Source organism: Copadichromis virginalis, linkage group LG12, assembly GCF_057382275.1.
Source record: "Copadichromis virginalis isolate Kocher_CV1m ecotype Utaka linkage group LG12, C_Virginalis_male_GT1.1, whole genome shotgun sequence".
NCBI classification, from domain to species: Eukaryota; Metazoa; Chordata; class Actinopteri; order Cichliformes; family Cichlidae; genus Copadichromis; species Copadichromis virginalis.
Genome location: NC_140629.1, coordinates 25,050,916 through 25,069,227, shown reverse-complemented (window position 1 = coordinate 25,069,227; position 18,312 = coordinate 25,050,916). Strand labels below are relative to the sequence as shown.

Sequence of the window (18,312 nt, the reverse complement as noted above, 5' to 3'; positions counted from 1 at the left end):
AGATGTATGCATACATTTTACTGTATATAAACAGAGAACGAGTCCCTATTGATCTTCTAGTTATATAAATAACATCTACCACCTTTTTATTTCAACTTTTCTCACTTTGATTATGCACATCAGTTTGCCAACAGTACAAATGCACCAAATAATACTATAACTTGGGATATAGTTATAGTTTATAATAACAGAACCCAGAAAACATATCAAGTGTTCAAGCTGTGTTTACCCCTGCACAGCATCCACTCTTCTTTGACAATCTGTAAATATCTGTGAACTTATGAGACCAGGTGTTGGACTTCTGGGAGATGACATCTGTAAAAGTCCCATTCATGTCTGATTCTAGATGCTCAACAGTTCTGGGTGGGTCTGCTTTTTCATATTTATTCATTTAGCTGCAAAATGTTTTCAGTTGGAAAAAGGTCTGGATTGCATGCTTGGCAGTTCAGCACCTGGACTTTTCTACTATGATGCCACGCTGTTGTAATAGCGGAATTATATGATTTAGTCTCGTCTTACTGAAATATGCTATGTGCAGGATCCATCCATCCATCTTCTATTGCTTAGCCAGGTCTGGGCCATGCGGACAGCAGTTTCGGCAGAGATGCCAAGACCTCCCCTCCCCAGCCACTTACTCCAGCTCATCCGAGTGAACACCGGGGCGCTCTCAGACCAGCCAAGAGACATCATCTCTCCAGCGTGTCCTGAGTCTACCACGGGGCTTCATCTAGAGCTTTTCCACATTCTACTGTGAATAAAATGCAGGTTTATGAGTTTTTCTACACAACATTCTACACACTTCCTAAAGATCGAGCTGTGTGTAAATTTGTTTTTTAAAATGAGAAAAATAATTAAATAAAGAATAAGACTGCATGTGACAAAGGAAATAAACGGAGTCTTGACACCCCTGACCTAAAGGAAACCATGAACATGCTTTAGAAAATTGTGATGGCCTTGACAATATCACCCCCCTCAGGATAAAAGAAGCATGAGCAGATTGTGTTATCTAGAAACCCAACACCTCAATGTACAGTTTATTAATTAATGGTGACTAAATAAGTGCAGAATTTAACATTTAAACAAAAAGTTTATTCATCCATCCCACAATAACTTAACAACTTCCCACAATGCCTCGGAGCTAAACCTGTGCAAATGGAAATGCCAAAATTGCACCACATAAAACATGGCGACCTCTGGAGAGAGAATAACAGATCAAATTGATTGTTCTTGAAGTTTTTGTTGTTTTTAATCACTTCTATCCCAAGTAGGACACTTCTATAAACCTGGACAATAAAATGAAACAAGCTTTTTTGGCTTCTTTCAGTGGGATAATATTTGTACACTGAATTTTTTTTTCTTTTCCCATCCCTGACTGAAAAGGTTTAACATATAACCACAATCTTTTAGCTTTCGATCTGTTCTCATCTCTTTTCATATAGCTGTGTATAGTAAAATTATGTAGGTTAAAACAGCTTCTTTATACTTGTGCTTTAGCCAATGTCTATGTGAAAGAGATACATTTACAGTAAGATGTTTGTAAACCACAAATAAAGATCCACGTGATTCCTGCCTGAAAGTCAAACCACCCAGGTGAACTAAGCCCATAAACCATTGCATGTGACCTACACTAGTACAAAAAAACTGCTCACCGAAATTTGTAGTGAAACCCCTAAAAATAAACATGCATGTTTAAGATTTCTTTCTGCACTGCTAAATAAATGTCAAAAAAGGGTGAGATGAGAGTTTTGAAACATCAAATTATAACTCGTATTCACTTGAATTATCTTCTATTCAAGCAACAATTCTTCCGACCACACAAATGTTACAATATTGTTGTACAAAACCAAATGGACAGCGTCGGCTCAAAGAAAGACAGTGACTTAAGGAACTGGTGCACCTCTAACAGCTGGGATTGCCACTTAACAGACAAAACGATGCGGTTTTAAATACAAGAATGAGTCATTTCTTTTTTGTCTGCCACAGAGTCACACATGTAATAATAAAAAACAACAACAACAAAAAAAACCTACATCCCATATGTTAGAATTTATGTTGCACACTTAAACCGATCAATATTTCCCCCAATGTAAAAGAGAGCAAATGGAAACAAAGCAAAAACGTACTTTTAATTTATAGAGATTTTCTTTAAGGAATTAGGTTTGCAGTCACTCGTGGTATACCTTCTGCACTTTAATTCAATCCTTCAACCCAACAACCACCTTATGAACAAAGGGTGTCAAACTAATATTGGATTAAAGGACTGCTTACTCTCTGCAGAGCACAGCAAACTCCTTTCTAACTACTATCTAAAATGGCAAAGCCGATCAAAACAAAAAACACAACATCTACCATTTCTCACTTAATAAAGTGAGTTTTAGTAACACAGGAAAAAAATGCAACAGATTTTTCATAAACAAATCCAACCTTCGCACTGAGAGTGTGGCTTTTGAGAGCTAGTGCAGATAAAGACAAATATCTGCAGTATCCTTATAATATGACTACATTTAGTCCCAGTATCCACTTGGGTGCTTATTTCAGAGCAGTTTGGGATGAAAATTGGAACAGATCATGAAGACAGGGGTTAGAAAAGGACACATTTAAAATAAGAACACATTTAGAAATCATTTCAAATATTCAAATGACTTAAAGTTTTTCTTTAGCTATATGGCCGGTGCTTGAACTGCTTCAAATACAGATAGTTACAAGCAACACAATCAAGTCTTCCTCCTGTTTTTTTTTTAATCCTCAAAAACACTTTTAACCCACAACTATTTTTTCTCCTCAAGACTAATTTGCATAAAGTTGTAAGAACAGCTGTACTGATTTAAGAGGCCGCATCAGATTGTAGGACCTGGCCGCTTGATATGATTCAATTACAGATCAGCGCGGCTGTTCCTATGCACTCCATGCACACAAGCTCAAGAACAGACAAAGGAAGTGATGAGTCAGATCTCAGAGGCTGTTATGAGCCCACACGCGTTGTCGTGGTCTTCTTGTCAGAGAAGAAGCTTCGCAGCAAGACCACCTGGCTGATGCTGACCACCAGAAGGATAATGGCTTCTCCGATGGACCAGAAAGCGACGCGGGTATTGAGGTCCTCGGCGCGACTGCGTCCCTGGGCCTCACGGAGGCGAAAGTGTGTCTGATAGTCGATCACCGACTTCAGAGCCTCATGGATGGACACGCAGGCTGACTCCATCTGTAAATGGTGAAGATTGGAAAACAAAACTGATTTTAGATTTTTGGAAGATGGCTGAAAATATTTACTAAATTCATCCACCAGGAACATTAAATCTGCAGGGCTGACAAATATGAGTCTGTCACTTAAGGGAGGGGTGGTTCTTGTATTTATATCATTGGTATTCTTTTGGCAACAGTGGTTTTGGCAGTGCTTTTTAATTATATTTCCTTAGCTAATATTACAGTAGGCAGATGATATTTTGTGCTTTTTCTAGTCTGTCTGAACAGACATATATTTCAGTATTTGAACATCCCACATCTTGCTGTCTTTTTCTGCCTTTAGTTTTGTGCCTGATAAATGACAACCATCATTTACTTAATCTAATGAAACACAAAAAGGTGATAAGGTCAGACATTTCCAGAAGGAGGGGACTAACATCTGCAACATTTAGCAGGAATTTTCCCCCCATTATTCTAAAAAGAATGACTCCAGCTCAGCCATATTTTTAGGATGTAATCAGCTTCCCTGAAGTAATTGCACAAAGTTCAAACGGTCATTTTCTGGGTTTGTCTGGGTCTCTCCAAATGTCTTTTTTTTGTTTGTTTAAAATCGTTCTTTGGTAGATCACTGGTTAGGATCACCGTCTTGCTACATCACCAAATTTCAGCCTTCTTTTAGTTGATATTATCTTGTGAGAGTAGCCACAGTACTGAGATTTCATTTACAGATAAAGCTTGTCTGGTGACCCTTTCTATCTGAATAAAATAAACAAACTCTGCAAGGTGGCTGCTCTGCTTTTTGGGGGTTATTTATCACCAGGATTTATTTGCTTTTAATTTAAAGAAACTGTGTTGGTTCATTTGTGCAACCAGGATGAAGACAGGGTAACCGTTTAGGTTATTTCGCCCTAACAAATACAATGAAGGAAACATCAGTGAGAGAAACAGGCAGTTAACAGGTTTATGTGTGCATCCTCACAGTTTACCTGAGTAAGAGCAGTGACTCTGTTCTCGTTGGGGAAAAGTGGAGGGTCATCGCCAACCTGGAAGTCAAAGTAAACTGTCTTATGGGTGAAGGTGGAGAACTCATTGCTGAAGCAGAATTTGTAGGTGCCGTTCTTGGCTGCTGTGAAGGTAAAGCTGTCATATTGCTTCTTCATCTCCTTATAGAGTGTTGTGCCATCTGGGTCCTCCAAGCGGCAGTCCACATCGTAATGACCACCGGTCACCACCTGGGAATCGAAAGCACAGAAGGAATGAGTAACAAAGCCAAGGAGGGGTAGGATGGATACTGACAAAGTGTTTTTAAAAATATATATGGATAGCGTTTTTGCTTACAGGTCAGATTCTTTATCAATTTCATGTCTGAGTCCTACACATGTTTTCAGTGTCAGTGCAAATTAATCTGAACACAGTGTAGAAACAGAGTTTAAAACAACTGCCCCAACATAAGATAAGACAACCTTTATTAGTCCCACACGTGGGAAATTTGTTTTGTTACAGCAGAAAGTGGACAGTGAAAAGTTATATATCATCAGATTGTTATTACAGGCTAATTATGCACACAATTAAAAATAAAAACAATCACCCAGATTAATCTTCATTTATTGCACTTTTTCTCTTTTTTGGCAAATACACTTGAGGCACCAGTATGTGATTATTGCACTTTAAAAATAACACAACACTATGATCCTAATGCATACTTGTACAATAATTCCCCACTCGACCTGTGGGCTCGTCAGCCCTTGGTATTTCTCAAGCTTCTTGTATTCCTTCTTCTTGATTCACTTGGTATAGCTACATCCATCACCGTGGCCTTCTTCCTCTGATGGTCCACCATGTGGACATTATATTTGATTGGTTAACCATCACCAGTTTGTTTGTCTGCATCTGGAGGTCTAAATGGATGTTAGCTTGGGTTACTCTCAATCACCTTTGGGGTGTATCCCATTTTGACCTCCGGATTTCCAGACCATACTCGTCAAAGATGTTCCTGTATACGATGCCACACACTTGGTTATGGTGTTCAATGTATGCCCTGCCTGCTAGCATCTTGCACTCTGCTGTTATGTGCTGGATTATCTCTGGGGTATCTTTGCACAGCCTGTATGATAGACCTCGACCTCTAAGGATCTTTTGCTACCATGAGTAGTGTTTCTGTGCCGTCTACCCTGTCAAGCTTTAACCAGCCATTGGTAGAATCTTTCAATATCAGCCACTTCTTGTGTTTGTTATACACCCTGCATGTGTGTGTGTGTGTAGTTCTAGTGAAATGTTTAAGGCACATGTCACAGATAATGAACAAGATCATTTAATAGTATTTATTACTTATAACTAGGCCTGCTGCTACCTGGACACCTCTTATTAAATTTAAATATTTACCTGAAGATCTTTCAGGTAGAAGTACAGTAACTGAGTTGGTTTACATTTCTAATGTTTATCAGACATGCACATGAAGCTGTTCATGTCCCTGGGTTTTCATCTTTGACGCCTGATACAGATTTCAAGGGGACAATCTATACTCGATTTAATTTGGGGGGGAAAAACGACAAGGATGATTCGCATGGATGGGAGGGATCGAAAGAACAGACACGCACCTGGAACTCCAGGGTGCATTTGGTGCCCATGATGATGTCTTCGTAGAAACACTGTTTAGCGTTGTCTGGCAGCTCAAAAGTTAGCTCGGAGCCGAGCACCCACCCACAAAGCAGCTGGGCCCAGAGCACCTGAAGCAACACCCGAAGCGATCCGTGCATCCTGAAGACTGAGAGCCGACAGCTTCTAAGAAAAAAACTGTAAAAACAACAGATTTAAAACTAAAACCGTCACCGAAGGTGGCGAAAATACCGACAAGGAAAACCCGGACACTGATATAAGCGGCTAGCTGCTAGCTTAAAGCTAACTAGCGAGCTAGCTGGTCTTTATATTTTAGAGAAAGAAAGAAGCTCGGGATTTGTAATATGTTTCAATGGTTGCTGTGTTGTTGTTTTATTAGGATATAAGTAGTAACAGGCGTTAAAATAAATCCAAATATTTACGATTTTAGATTATGTTTTACTTAGAATTACCTACTCACCCCAGTCCTCACCCGGATGCAACTAATGCTAAGACGCGTATTACTAACGACACATCTCATTGGCCGTCATCCGTAAAAGCCCGCCTTTGCTTGCTCTCACTGGTGGAAAAACATAAAAGGAGGAGCCATTGTAACATCACGTGGGCCACAACCACGTAAGTGTGAGCAAAGCGTAGCTTCCCTTTTAGTACCTGAATCCAGGGCTCCAACGTGGCCGCCGGTTAAAATGAAAGTGAAGGCAGTTTGAATGGAGTAGAAATGCTGCTTAAGCCCTATCGGTATAGCATGGTGGTTACATTTATGTTACTTATAACCAAATTTCATTAGACACATTAAATGTTTCGTAACAATTTGGGATATTTAACCCCTATGACAGCGTCACACTCTGGCAACAAAACATCTTTTTTTGTTTGTTTGATTTGTCTTGTTTGTTTATTTCCTTTTGTCTTTTTTGTTATTACACTGTGCCTTAAGTTTTATATTCATTTATTTTTATATAATGACACAATATATAAGGAGTAAGGGGGTGAAATAATCTTTAAAATTTACCTGTATGTGGATGAATGTGTGAAGAAGTATATTTGGTTGTTGAAAGGAAAATTTTGATTTCATTTATTACTAGAAAAACATTTTGGCTCATTTTCTCAGTTGCATTATGGGTTTAGACCACTTTTCCAAACTACTTTGAGCTCTACTTTGGGTCCTTTCTGTATGGTGTAAAATGAATGCCTGACTTAAATATTAGTGGATAGTTTTCATTCACAATATGTAGTAGACTTGATTTTAAAGGTTATCGTGCCAGATAATGATCTATTTTCCCTGTGTGTTTAAAACAAATATATAGAAAAAATTGTTTTTAAAACATTTTTGCTGGAGTTGAACATTGCAAAGTAACCCCTAAAATCATGAAAAAGAAATATTGCTCTTGAGTACATATTAGCATTTCTGTTGTGAATTGTAAGAATGAAAAACAAAAACAAAACTATATCATTCTATTCATAGCAGGCTTACCTTTTAAATGTTCAGGACAGCTGTCTTCAAACCCTTGCACTTTTCCACTTAGAGATGTTATAGATGGCAAGGAGCCAGACTTACATCGATCCTCTTGCCTTGCAAATAAAAACTCTCCATGCCTTCATTATACATTTACATCCCATCCCTATAAGCATTTATATTTATCTCTCAATCTTTATGCCAACAAAACGCACACTGAAAACCATGCCAACACCCACAGATGTTGTATCATTTTAATATTCCCATGACACAACGCCCCTCATAATGTACGTTGAGTGCATCTTCCTGATAGTTGTGAAATTGCATCTCACCCTGAAAACAAGCTTCACATGAACATGCAGTGTGTATGCAGTGAAAGCAAAACAAGCCACAGAAATCAGTTAGATGGATTTTATGGTTGGGTTATGGTTAAGCAGGAAATAAAGCAAATGCATTATGAAGCAGGTGTCGAATGAAAGGTATCAAAAACAGTCAAAGGTTAAGAGGAAAGACTAGAGTTTAATTAAACGAAAGTGGGAGAAAGTAGGTGTGGAGAAAGGAATGACTTTTTCATCAGACACACTGGAACATCATTAAAATATTCAACTGTGGAACAGCTTTGCGTCTTTCACTTTCACGCCCCCCCGCCGCCTTTTCTGAACGTTGAAATGATTGGGTCGACGCTCACTCCATACCACTTGGGGCAGTAGTGCGCCAAATAATCGAAAGCCAGCTGTAAATGCGCCTCAATAAAGAAGAGAAGAGGAGCGCCGTAAAGACAAAACAAAGCCACACATTTCAACGAACAGGCGCTGGTCGCTTTTTTATTTTTATTTTTTGTAATCAAACAAATTTCATTCATTATTCATAACGATTACCGGCAATATCAATAAAAGGCTTGCATCATGCCGAGTAGTACGTCTTTGCTGGAGGCCGATGAGGGAGAGTCCGAGGTCCCACCGCCGCTCCTGCACGCTTTCGCCGGTATGGGCCTTGACGAGCAGCACGGCGCTCATAGCCAGACGCCCGAACTAGCTGACGAGAGCCTCCCCTTTCACCACCTCCCGCTCTCCCATTTCAGCCTCCTCGGTACGGTCCTCGACTTGAAGCCCTTGCCACTGCCTCGTCCGCCCTCGGGAGACGAAATTAACAAAACGGCAGCGGCTGAGGACGAGCCATTAGTTGCAACCGATTCCTCGTTGCTAACGCAGGCCCACCACCGCAACCAACACCTCCTTTCTGGGCCGGCTAGCTCCGGGATGGAGCACATCGAGACTGTGTTGCTATACAACGGAGACGAGCGGGACGATCCTGCGGTCGGCGGCGCTCTCCCGCCGGCTAACAGCATGACGATGCTACCGTCCGGCGGGTTCGGGGAGCCGGATTACGGAGAGGCCGAGACATCACTGTTGAACCGGCGTAAGAGCGTAAACACGACCGAGTGTGTGGCCGTACCGAGCTCGGAGCACGTCGCGGAGATCGTTGGCAGGCAGGGTGAGTCGCTTTCTTTTTGACTGCTTGTGGAGCTAACGTTAAGGTGCTAACGGAGTTTAGACTAAACTTTGTGGGGAGAGTTAGGCAGGACCGAATTAAGGGACAAAATAAAGAAACTTGAAGAATCGCGAGTTTATCTTCTAATTAATTAAAGGCGTGGAACAGAAAAGCAACGAGATAAAACTAAGTTATAGCTTAAAAAAAAAATCGTCGCGAAGAAAAGTGGCATAGTCAGCTACTAGCTTAGCATTCCTCCCCCTTCAAACTGGGTCAACAATAACACCCTCGCCCAACACCCTGAAAAAAGTTTACAGCTAAAGTTTTATTGGTCTCCGGAACCCACTCTGTGGCCTCGGTGCAGTAGCTCGCCTATATCACGGGTATGCTGTCAGTGAGCCTCCCCGTAGCCGTGTTTCGCTGAGCTAAACCAGCCTGGGCTTTGTCTCGGAGGAGAGGGCACCATTCTTTTGCCACATCAGCTGCAGGTTATAGTTAGCTCCGTGACATAACCGATATGATTTCAGCTAAACATCCCCTCGCTGTTCTTAGACCCTTATATGTGGTCTTTGTTTTATCTAAACTTTACATAGATGGCTGGACTCGGTTAGTGGGGCAGTGTGATTATGTTTGAGAGTAAGTTGGGGGATGGTGCACAGACTGCGGTGTTGACAACAACAGGAAATGGCTCTGGTAATGATGCTGGACTCTCAACCACTGCTGAATGGAATATTAAATTTATAAGCTATGCAACTTTTATGTGGCATTAATGACTGGAGACCTGTGCTGTAGTGCTTGTGTCATGATCTTTTATTAGTTCATTAGTTTATTAGGAGATGCAGAGTTTCAAGAGTTCAATGTTGAATCTGTGAAGGTTAATGTGGTTCCCTTATGTGTTTTTTAACTTGCCCATGTGACAGGCTGTAAGATCAAGGCACTTCGAGCCAAGACCAACACCTACATTAAGACACCAGTGAGGGGGGAACAGCCAGTCTTTGTTGTGACGGGGCGTAAAGAAGATGTGGCCATGGCTAAAAGGGAGATCATGTCTGCGGCTGAGCACTTTTCCCTTATCAGAGCCTCTCGGAACAGGACCGGCCCTCTTACTGCAGGAGCCAGCCTCGGGACTCCGGCTTTACCTGGACGGACTACCATTCAGGTCAGCAAGCTTGACTTTAAATGAAAAAAAAAAAAAAGAAGTCATTCAGGGGTTGAGAACAACCGTTAGGATGACTCTGTGTTATTAGTGTCAGTATCTAGGCAAAATTATTGTATAAATAAGGCTCTCTGTTGTGTTTTGTATTTTAAAGTGTGTGTAGCTAACCTTTATCGTTTTAACTGTACAGGTGCGGGTACCATATCGTGTTGTTGGGTTGGTTGTGGGTCCTAAAGGTGGGTATTTAATTTGTATTGTTTGCATGTATGTAACTGCTGAAAGTCATAGTTTTAAAGAAAGTCTCTAAAACAAAAATCAGAATTGCCCTTTAGCTTAATTATATGTTGTTTTAGCATAGATGGCAGGAAAGGTGTGAAACATACAATTTAGGACAAAAAGAGTCAGAAAAACAAATTTCATGTTAGTAGATGCAGACTAAAAGTGTTTTTTGGATGATATAGGCACTATGGGACTGTTCAGTTGTGTAGCTCTGCTATCAGGCCCCACATCTAACGGCTTTCTGTTTCTGTGTTGTCTAATGGATATCCTGTATTTCTAAAAGCCTCTGCATCTTGATATCCATCAGCTCAAGTCCAGAAGATTCCCTGTCGCTCTCAGCTAGTCTTTGTACACATTAGCACCTGTGTGTGGAAAAAGCCCTGAGGCTGATTATGATTTGCTCACTGTCTTTAACTCTTTGCCCTGTTGACATTACCAGCTGTGTGTCAAATAGCATGGGCTGTTTTTTTGTTTGTTAAACCAACCAAACTTGCGATAATACCTGTAGAGGAAGTGGTGACGTGTCAAAAAAAGTCACTGGAGTTGAAAATTTAGGATGAAACACTGCGTCACACAAACACAGAGTCGAGAGGTGTGCTGTGGAGTATTTACAAGCATCAAAATGCACTCTAGGATATTGTTCTCGGTTAAAAACACAGTATTGACATTTGATAAGGTTTCCACACTGGATCTGAATTCAGTGTTTTGGTCAGGTGGTGTGGATTTCAGCCAGATGAGTCAGTAGGCCAGCCTGTAGTTGAGCACTGTAATTACTGCACAGCTGTGCTGTTTCCATTTTCAAAGCAACACACACAATGATTAAATAGATCTGAGTGTGGGGCGCTGGTTTGACTCACTGGGTTGAGCAACGGTGATGCATATGCTATAAGGTTAATGCTGAGGCCCGCTTTTGAGTTATGTCTTTCTCCAAGCTTCTCTCCTGTCCTGTCCAAAAAAAAAAAATCTATAAAAAAAACAACAACCAAGAAACAAGTGTAACTGCCGTAAATGCACAATACTGTCGTTTAGAGCAGGGCGATATGACCAGAAATATTTATCACGATATACATTTGAAAATTTGCGATAACGATGTAACTGACGATATAATTGACACTAGACAAAATACTTTACAACTCCACAACTTTATTTGTGCAAAAAAAACCATCAATGTATTTTCACTTAAACAAGCAGCTGTTTTTTTATGTGCATTAAAGTTATATAAAAACTTAACAGTGCAAATTCCTTGCTGACAGTTTAACCAAAAGGCATTTCCAGTGGAAATTGGCCGACATATTCTCAGCATAACCATGTATAATATCCACGAAACTTAAAAAGAGGTTATACACACACAATACGGTAATATTATGTTGAAGCGCAGTACGTATCACTCCGCGAGACTCCTGTCTACGATAGCCGTAATGCTCCGACAATCCATCAAGCGGTGCGGGTTCGTAGCTTAGCAAAGTCGTACTAAAACATTCGACAGATTTTCGAGTGCGGTGTACCACATAAAATCGTTTCGAGGTCAGTAAACACAACCAGAATTCATACATAAGGCACATGGGATTATAAGGGGCACTGTCGATTTTCAGGAAAATCAAATGATTGATTTTAAGTGTGCCGTATTTTCCAAACAACACGGTAATAACGACGGCCCGCTAGCATGCGCTACCAAAAATAGTGCTTTGTTGTGTATCTGACGGACGAAAGCTAAACCAGTTCCACACCACTGAAGTTGCAGCATTTTTACAAACCAATTCTGGTTCATCCGTTTCATTTAACGATCCACTTTCGCTCTTCTCATTCTGCTTTTTCTGCCATGTGTGTATGTAAACAAAGGCACTGCACATGCGCGTTTTACCATATTCTATCGTGATATTTCATTTTCCTATCGTTGCCCAAAATTACACCGGTATCATCATGAACGGTATGATATAGCCCAGCCCTACTGTCGTTGTGATTAAAATCTTGAGTATTTAGCTGTGACTGCAGTTTCTGTGTGACTCAGCTTGGCCTATTTTGTCAGATTGTCAAGCTGCAGTTGTTAAAAGACAAACAAGTACACAGAGCTGTTAGTGATGCAGTCTGAGATTTTGATGGACTATTATTTGATTTATGAGATTTGTACCACCAGCTACTAAAAATTGTGTCCATGTGCCATTTGTTTGCTTTACATTGGTGGCTGCTCATATTAAACATGGACAAAGTTTCTGATCATGAGGTTAAGGTTAGGTGACACTTTTGTTCAAGCACTTTTTTTCTACTCTTGTATCTGTGTGACGTCAAAGGGGGGAGGGGTATATCCCCAATACAGCAATCTCACTGCTCTGACTATGAGGACCTAAGCCCCGCCCACGTCATATTCAGACTCTTGAAAATGTGAAAATGAACATATTATATCCACTTCAAACTATAACCGACAGTCATGTTGCAAAGTGAGCAGAACGTTGATTGAGTCTTTGTATTGAACATGTGTCTCTCATGTTTTGAGTGAAAGAGCTGGTCTGGTCATATCTTTCAGGAGCAACCATAAAACGCATTCAGCAGCAGACCCACACCTACATTGTGACGCCGAGCCGGGACAAAGAGCCAGTGTTCGAGGTTACGGGCATGCCGGAAAACGTGGACCGGGCGAGGGAGGAGATAGAGGCCCATATCGCCCTCCGCACCGGAACCTGTGGGGGCATCGAGGCTCCAGGTGTAGACAACAATGACTTTCAGTTCAACGGGACAGATGTCAGCTTCGAGACATCGGCTGTTTTGGGAGAGGCCGGATGGCTTCAGGCAGTTGCATCATCACCAGGCGGCGGTGGCTTGCTGCCACTAAACATCAGCGGTACTCAGCGAGTCAATAGCAATATCAACAATGGCGCCAGGATGTCTTCCAACTACCGCAACGACAGCTCCAGCTCCCTGGGCAGCGGCACCAGCTCAGCCGATTCTTTTTATAGCAGCGGGAACGTCAACCGACTGGCAGACGTCAGCCCGACCGGCCCGTTTAATGCCAACGCTAACAACAACAGCAATGGCGGCAGTGCAAGTTTCTGGTTTGGCGAGGGCCTTCTTCCCGTGGGGTCTGAGGAGCTGGTTGGGCTGGGAGGTGGAGGCTCCTCCTCAGGATTTGACCCATTAACCATTTCCACTGCCCATTCGTCACACCCTACTGCACAGCCACACATCTGGAGCCCCTTTGTGGACCACCAGCCCCTCCAGGCCTTTGATGCTCTTCAGTCTCAGGTAAGAGAAATTTAACAGCTGCAGTTTTATGGCCTCCTGTGCAGTTTTATTTTAGTCTTTTTATGGTCAGCAGCGTGCAGGGGGAGTTTGATATGCAAATTGCAGGCTCAGAACTGTGATTTATCACAGATGTGCATTTATAAGGATTTTGTTATAACATTAGAAATCCCTTAAAAAATGATGGTGGATATAAAACTTGGTAAGCTAAGTTAATATGTTGTTTCTCACTAACTTATTTGCCTGCATAGCTCAATTTTAACATAAACTTTTTGATGGTGTCCATTTATCTAATCTTCAACACCTATGATGTCTCCAGACAAGCCAGCCTGGGACACCCCGGCTCTCGCCAACCTTCTCTGGGACCGATGCCCTGGAGCATCCTCAGGCCCAGCGTGTTCACCGGGGACCGTTTGGCTCGGCCGGGGCTCTCGACGCTCACAGGTTCCCCTCTTACAGCTCAGCCTTCTCCTCCTCAAGTGAAAGCACCGCCTCCTCTTCCTCCCCTCCCGAATCCTCGCTCGCCTATCGACTGGGGCTCGGATCAACAGGGAGGGGACAGGATTTGTGCGTCCAGTGTATGAATAACCAGGCGATCGCCGCCTTGGTTCCTTGCGGCCATAACCTCTTCTGTCTAAATTGTGCCACCCAGATATGCCAGGGTCCAGATGCTGTGTGCCCTGAGTGTCTGTCCCCAGCCACCCAGGCCATTCAGCTTCACAATATGTGATTTTCTTCTTCTTCTCTTTTTTTCCCCTTAATTTCCTTTATAACTGATTAGAGATCAGCCTGCCCAACACTTATGGTTCATGACGTGTGTGTGTGTAGGGGAGGGAAATACAAAACTGACCCCAGGTCAGTGTCTAAGTGTAATTCTCATCTGGCTTCCTTTAAGCTGGTGAAGCAGAGTAGGTGAATAAGGAATGATGTTGATTTAGGGCCGAGGTTAGGGTGCTGAGCCCGTTCACGTGCCTGGTATTGTGAAGTCTTCTTCCTTGATTGATCAACGAGAGGGTTCGAAACCCTCTATGTAGCATTGGGGGGAGGGTGGGGTTGGGATAGATATATTTTTTGATTCATATTTTCTTTTTTGTCCTTAAAATCTTTAGTTATTGTTATTTTTTTGTACCTACCTATAATTTTATTTGTTTTAAATTGAGTTTGAATTCTATTGGCCTTTTTTGTCTACATCTCAAACGTTTTTTTTCCTTCTTTAAAATACATTGAATTATGGCCAAGACCCTTTGCCTTTATTTTAAGTAAAAAAAATAAATAAAAAAAAAAGTAGAGGCAAATGAGTTTCCATGAGTTCCACATGTGACTGTATAACTACACTATTAAGGAAAAATAGTGTTCTTCTTGTTACTTAAAAACAAACAAACAAAAAACCAAGTTAATGCAGTAAATCTGATACAGCGTAGGTCGTCTTTTCAGAATTCATGTTTCCCAGATGATTGGTGCAAATATCATCAGGCTACCGGCGCACACCTGCGCGTCTTTAAAAAGGATGTTTACATTCAGTAGGACTTGAATGAGAGGTTTTGAGTACTGCTAATATAATAACAGTGTAACACACACGGACACACACCCGCGGCGTGTTTTGACTTTATTAACTACAATTTGAAAGTTGTCGCACTCCAACGGCAATCTCTCGTTGCCTCATTTCTTTATTCTTTTCCCAGAATAACACCGACAAGTGAGTAACTTTTTTTATTACTTTTGGGGTCGAGATACCACTTCAGTATCGCCACGTTGCTTTCCACTTATACTTACAAACTGTTTACGGTAAACTTGTGCCTAATTCCACTCTGAGTGTAAACAGAAGTAAACCGGTTCAGCGGACACATGGCGTTGCTCTCTTTAAACAAACTTGTGGCCTTTTTTTGGGAAGCCAGTAATGAATTCACAACACTATCTTCAGATCCAGATTTTCGGGCTCAAAAGAACACAAGCTGACAGACCGAAGTCTTAATATATTTGTCGAGGTTCAGTCTCCCAAGACGCTCCTCGCTGGAACAAATCTTGTCTCACGAGGACGCTTTCTTTCGCTTCCTATTTTCCCAAGCTGATATCGAGTGTTGCGTTCATATTTTTTGGCACCAAACTTTCTTATTTTGTCCATTTCTGTTGTCACATTTCCCCACCCCCACCTGAGTTTATTTACTTCTAATTTATATGTCCGTTACGACCTTGTATGGAAACAAAGTACTGTCTTTCAGCCAAAAACAGATATGCACAGCTTGTACCTTTGGAAACATTCCTCCTCCCTGTTGTTAAAGTATTTACTCTTACTTAAATCACACCTGGGAGCAAAAAAGAGATTTTTCTGAAACTATGAAGACAGCTGTGATCTGGAACAAATCCCTGTACTGTACAGGCAGGCTACTGATTCTTTTCTTTTTGTAGACATCTCAGTAATATCCTTCTCTTTCACTTGAATGTCGACTCGTTTGGACGGCTCCACCCCGTGGCTGTCTCTTCACAGCTTTTCGGTTGGAAGTCAGGAAAATGATTCCAATGGGATGCAAAACTGAGATGAAGGCCGCTCGTTGCTTCACTTTTGTAATCCCACGTCTCTTCTGCCAGGCCTATGCAAAATTCATCTCAGCACGAAGCACTAAGTGAAGCTTCTCGGGTTTCAAACAAACAAACTTTGGGGTTAAACTTGTAGACAGAAATAATCCGTCTGTTTATTTTAGTTTTTTATTCCTATTACATTTCAGTTCTTTAATGAGATGTTTTAACGGTACACACTTCACCTTTAACCAGCTCAGTTGCTTTTGTCCTGTGCACTACTAAGCACAGAGCTTCCCCATTATCATATCACACTATTGACTGGCCGGGACAGGCATGTTATCGACTTTCCTCTCACCTTCTCATCTCAAATCGTAGCTTTAAATATCTGTGTCTTTAGACTAGTACAGGACAGAATGAGCTCACGGACACTTTTAAAAGGGGGAAGCACTGGAACGAGTTCAGCTCGGACTGCGCTCGCACTACATTAGGTCAGTGCTGTCTCTCTGGTGTGTGGACACTGGATTGCAGTCCCTCTAGCATTCCAGCTGTAAACAGTATTTTGGGAGTTTTTACACAGCTTTGCTCCGTTTCTTTTTAATATCCATCATCTTGGCTTTCATAACAAAATGCAACCAAACAAGTCCCGCTTCTGCCCCCCTCTTTGGGTCATCCATCCGTCCCGTTGTATTCTCAGCTCTACGATGAGCCGATCTCCTTTTAGTCTTTCTCTCTCTGAGGGAATGCAATACACTGTCGGCCCTCAGTTTATTGATATGAATCTATTTACATTTTTGTGTATGTATTATATAATGTTACTGTTAATGACTGATAAATATACAGAACTTATTTTTATTTTGTTACATTTCATATATACATAAATATATATATCTTTAAAATGTTTACAATAAGATTTTTGTAAAAAAATGTTTCTTTTTTTTCTTTAATTTTCTGAGTGATTAGGTGAACGAAGAGTTGGAAACACAGACATGTTTCCACGCAGGAGAGTGTCAGTGCTGTCTGCTTGTAGTCTAGGTATTAGTTTACAGTATTGATCATAATAGTATTGATAGCTGCCGTTTAAACCTAGTGGAAAATGGAATGTGCATCACGAGCATGTCTTCATAATTTACCGCCAATGTAAAGCATCACACTGCAACTGTAAAAAGGCCAAGGATCCAAGCTGCCTGTCATGTCTGTACACCACCAAATTAAGAACGGTATACTATTAAAATGTATCTTAGATTATCTCTATATAAATACATATATTGTTAAGCTGTACCAACAGTTCAAAGTATTTGCTAATTTTACTACTTTTGTTATGTATATGTAGGGGGAGTCTTATGGCATATAAATTCTTTCAAATTGAGTCAGGAGTTTAAAAGCAGACTATATTTTATAACGGCCTTTTAAGTTATTGTGGCCAAAGCACTGATATTATATATTTGCTGTAAAGAGAATTTAAGAGTTTTATTTTTCTGATATTAAAGTTACTTAATAAAGACTGTTTCATTTTAAGCCATCCCAGACTGCTGTCATTTTTTTCTTTTCATATTTCCCGTGGGATTGTTTTCACGAGGAGTTCAGATTTCATCAGAATTACAACATACGGGAGGATGTTTTTTGTGATTGAGTGGGAAGGTTCAGGTGAAATTTTAAGTTATTATCTCAAAAGTTCAACTCAGACTTCTAAGTAAGTTGAAATTTTGGAACGCTAACCTTGAAACTCTTATGAGAAGGGTTTTTTTTTTTTTTTTTTTTTTCCCACCAGTGGCAGAAATAAGCTTTCATTTTAACAGGTATTCCTGACGAAAGCAGCACCACACTCCTCACTAGTGAGCATTAATGTCCCTCAGGACCTGCAAAAATTGAATTATTGGATCAAGATTGCAGAAAAAAGAACGATGCAAAGTGCAGCCTTTGAAAAAAATATTGATATGGAGTTGGGTAAGCGTTAAATAGCACGAGGACTTTGTTCTTTGAATTCTGCTGCTCAGACTAGGGTGAAGTTAGAAATTGTGATTAGAAATTCCAGTTTGGAAACACAGCACATAGTTGTTGTTTTTGGTTTTTTTTATAGATTCAATAATTTGCCGCTCATCATCTCTGTAGATAAAGCAAAAAAATAGAAATACAGTGTGTGTGTCAGTGTTGGAGCGTTTTTTACATCCATTTTTATGGCTTTCTCTACATTACTTTTTCCATATGCTTTACAGTAGCCGTAGGGATTTTTGTACTTGTTTCTTTTATTTATTTCACACCACTCAAATATCCAGCCTTGTACAGAAAGAAATCAGATATTAGAGGCAGCACGACTGAACGTAAGATGTACACGACTGCTAACGGTTTTCATCAGGCAGTAAATTTGAAAAAGCCCACCCACATGTGC

General features: G+C 40.9%; 2 protein-coding genes across 3 annotated transcripts; one reads left to right on the top strand and one right to left on the bottom strand.

Annotated features, from left to right (window-relative positions):
* Nucleotides 1–2,698: 2,698 nt before the first annotated feature.
* On the bottom strand, nucleotides 2,699–6,360 carry tmed7 (transmembrane p24 trafficking protein 7). 2 transcript variants are annotated; one of them, XM_085475633.1, is made up of 4 exons: nucleotides 6,249–6,360; nucleotides 5,778–5,973; nucleotides 4,167–4,412; nucleotides 2,699–3,199 (listed from the first exon to the last, which is right to left on the bottom strand). In XM_085475633.1, the coding sequence occupies exons 1-4, from the start codon at nucleotides 6,314–6,316 to the stop codon at nucleotides 2,963–2,965; spliced, it is 747 nt and encodes a 248-aa protein (XP_085331759.1). In that variant the 5' UTR covers nucleotides 6,317–6,360; the 3' UTR covers nucleotides 2,699–2,962. The 2 variants fall into 2 exon arrangements, with proteins under 2 accessions (XP_085331759.1, XP_085331760.1); XM_085475634.1 differs by having other exon boundaries at nucleotides 6,257–6,320.
* A 1,598-nt stretch (nucleotides 6,361–7,958) lies between these two features.
* Nucleotides 7,959–17,445, top strand: LOC146697122 (RNA-binding protein MEX3B-like). The gene is made up of 5 exons (XM_085475631.1): nucleotides 7,959–8,743; nucleotides 9,661–9,899; nucleotides 10,087–10,132; nucleotides 12,697–13,412; nucleotides 13,729–17,445. The coding sequence occupies exons 1-5, from the start codon at nucleotides 8,155–8,157 to the stop codon at nucleotides 14,137–14,139; spliced, it is 2,001 nt and encodes a 666-aa protein (XP_085331757.1). The 5' UTR covers nucleotides 7,959–8,154; the 3' UTR covers nucleotides 14,140–17,445.
* The last annotated feature ends 867 nt before the right edge of the window (nucleotides 17,446–18,312 follow it).

Coding starts and splice junctions, on each gene's coding strand:
- LOC146697122 (XM_085475631.1), top strand. CDS start 8,155: ATGCCGAGTAGTACGTCTTTGCTGGAGGCCGATGAGGGAGAGTCCGAG. Junction 10,133..12,696: donor GTTGGTTGTGGGTCCTAAAG/GTGGGTATTTAA, acceptor CATATCTTTCAG/GAGCAACCATAAAACGCATT. Junction 13,413..13,728: donor TTGATGCTCTTCAGTCTCAG/GTAAGAGAAATT, acceptor TGATGTCTCCAG/ACAAGCCAGCCTGGGACACC.
- tmed7 (XM_085475633.1), bottom strand. CDS start 6,316: ATGAGATGTGTCGTTAGTAATACGCGTCTTAGCATTAGTTGCATCCGG. Junction 5,974..6,248: donor GTGAGGACTGGGGTGAGTAG/GTAATTCTAAGT, acceptor TTGTTTTTACAG/TTTTTTTCTTAGAAGCTGTC. Junction 3,200..4,166: donor GAGTCACTGCTCTTACTCAG/GTAAACTGTGAG, acceptor CACCATTTACAG/ATGGAGTCAGCCTGCGTGTC.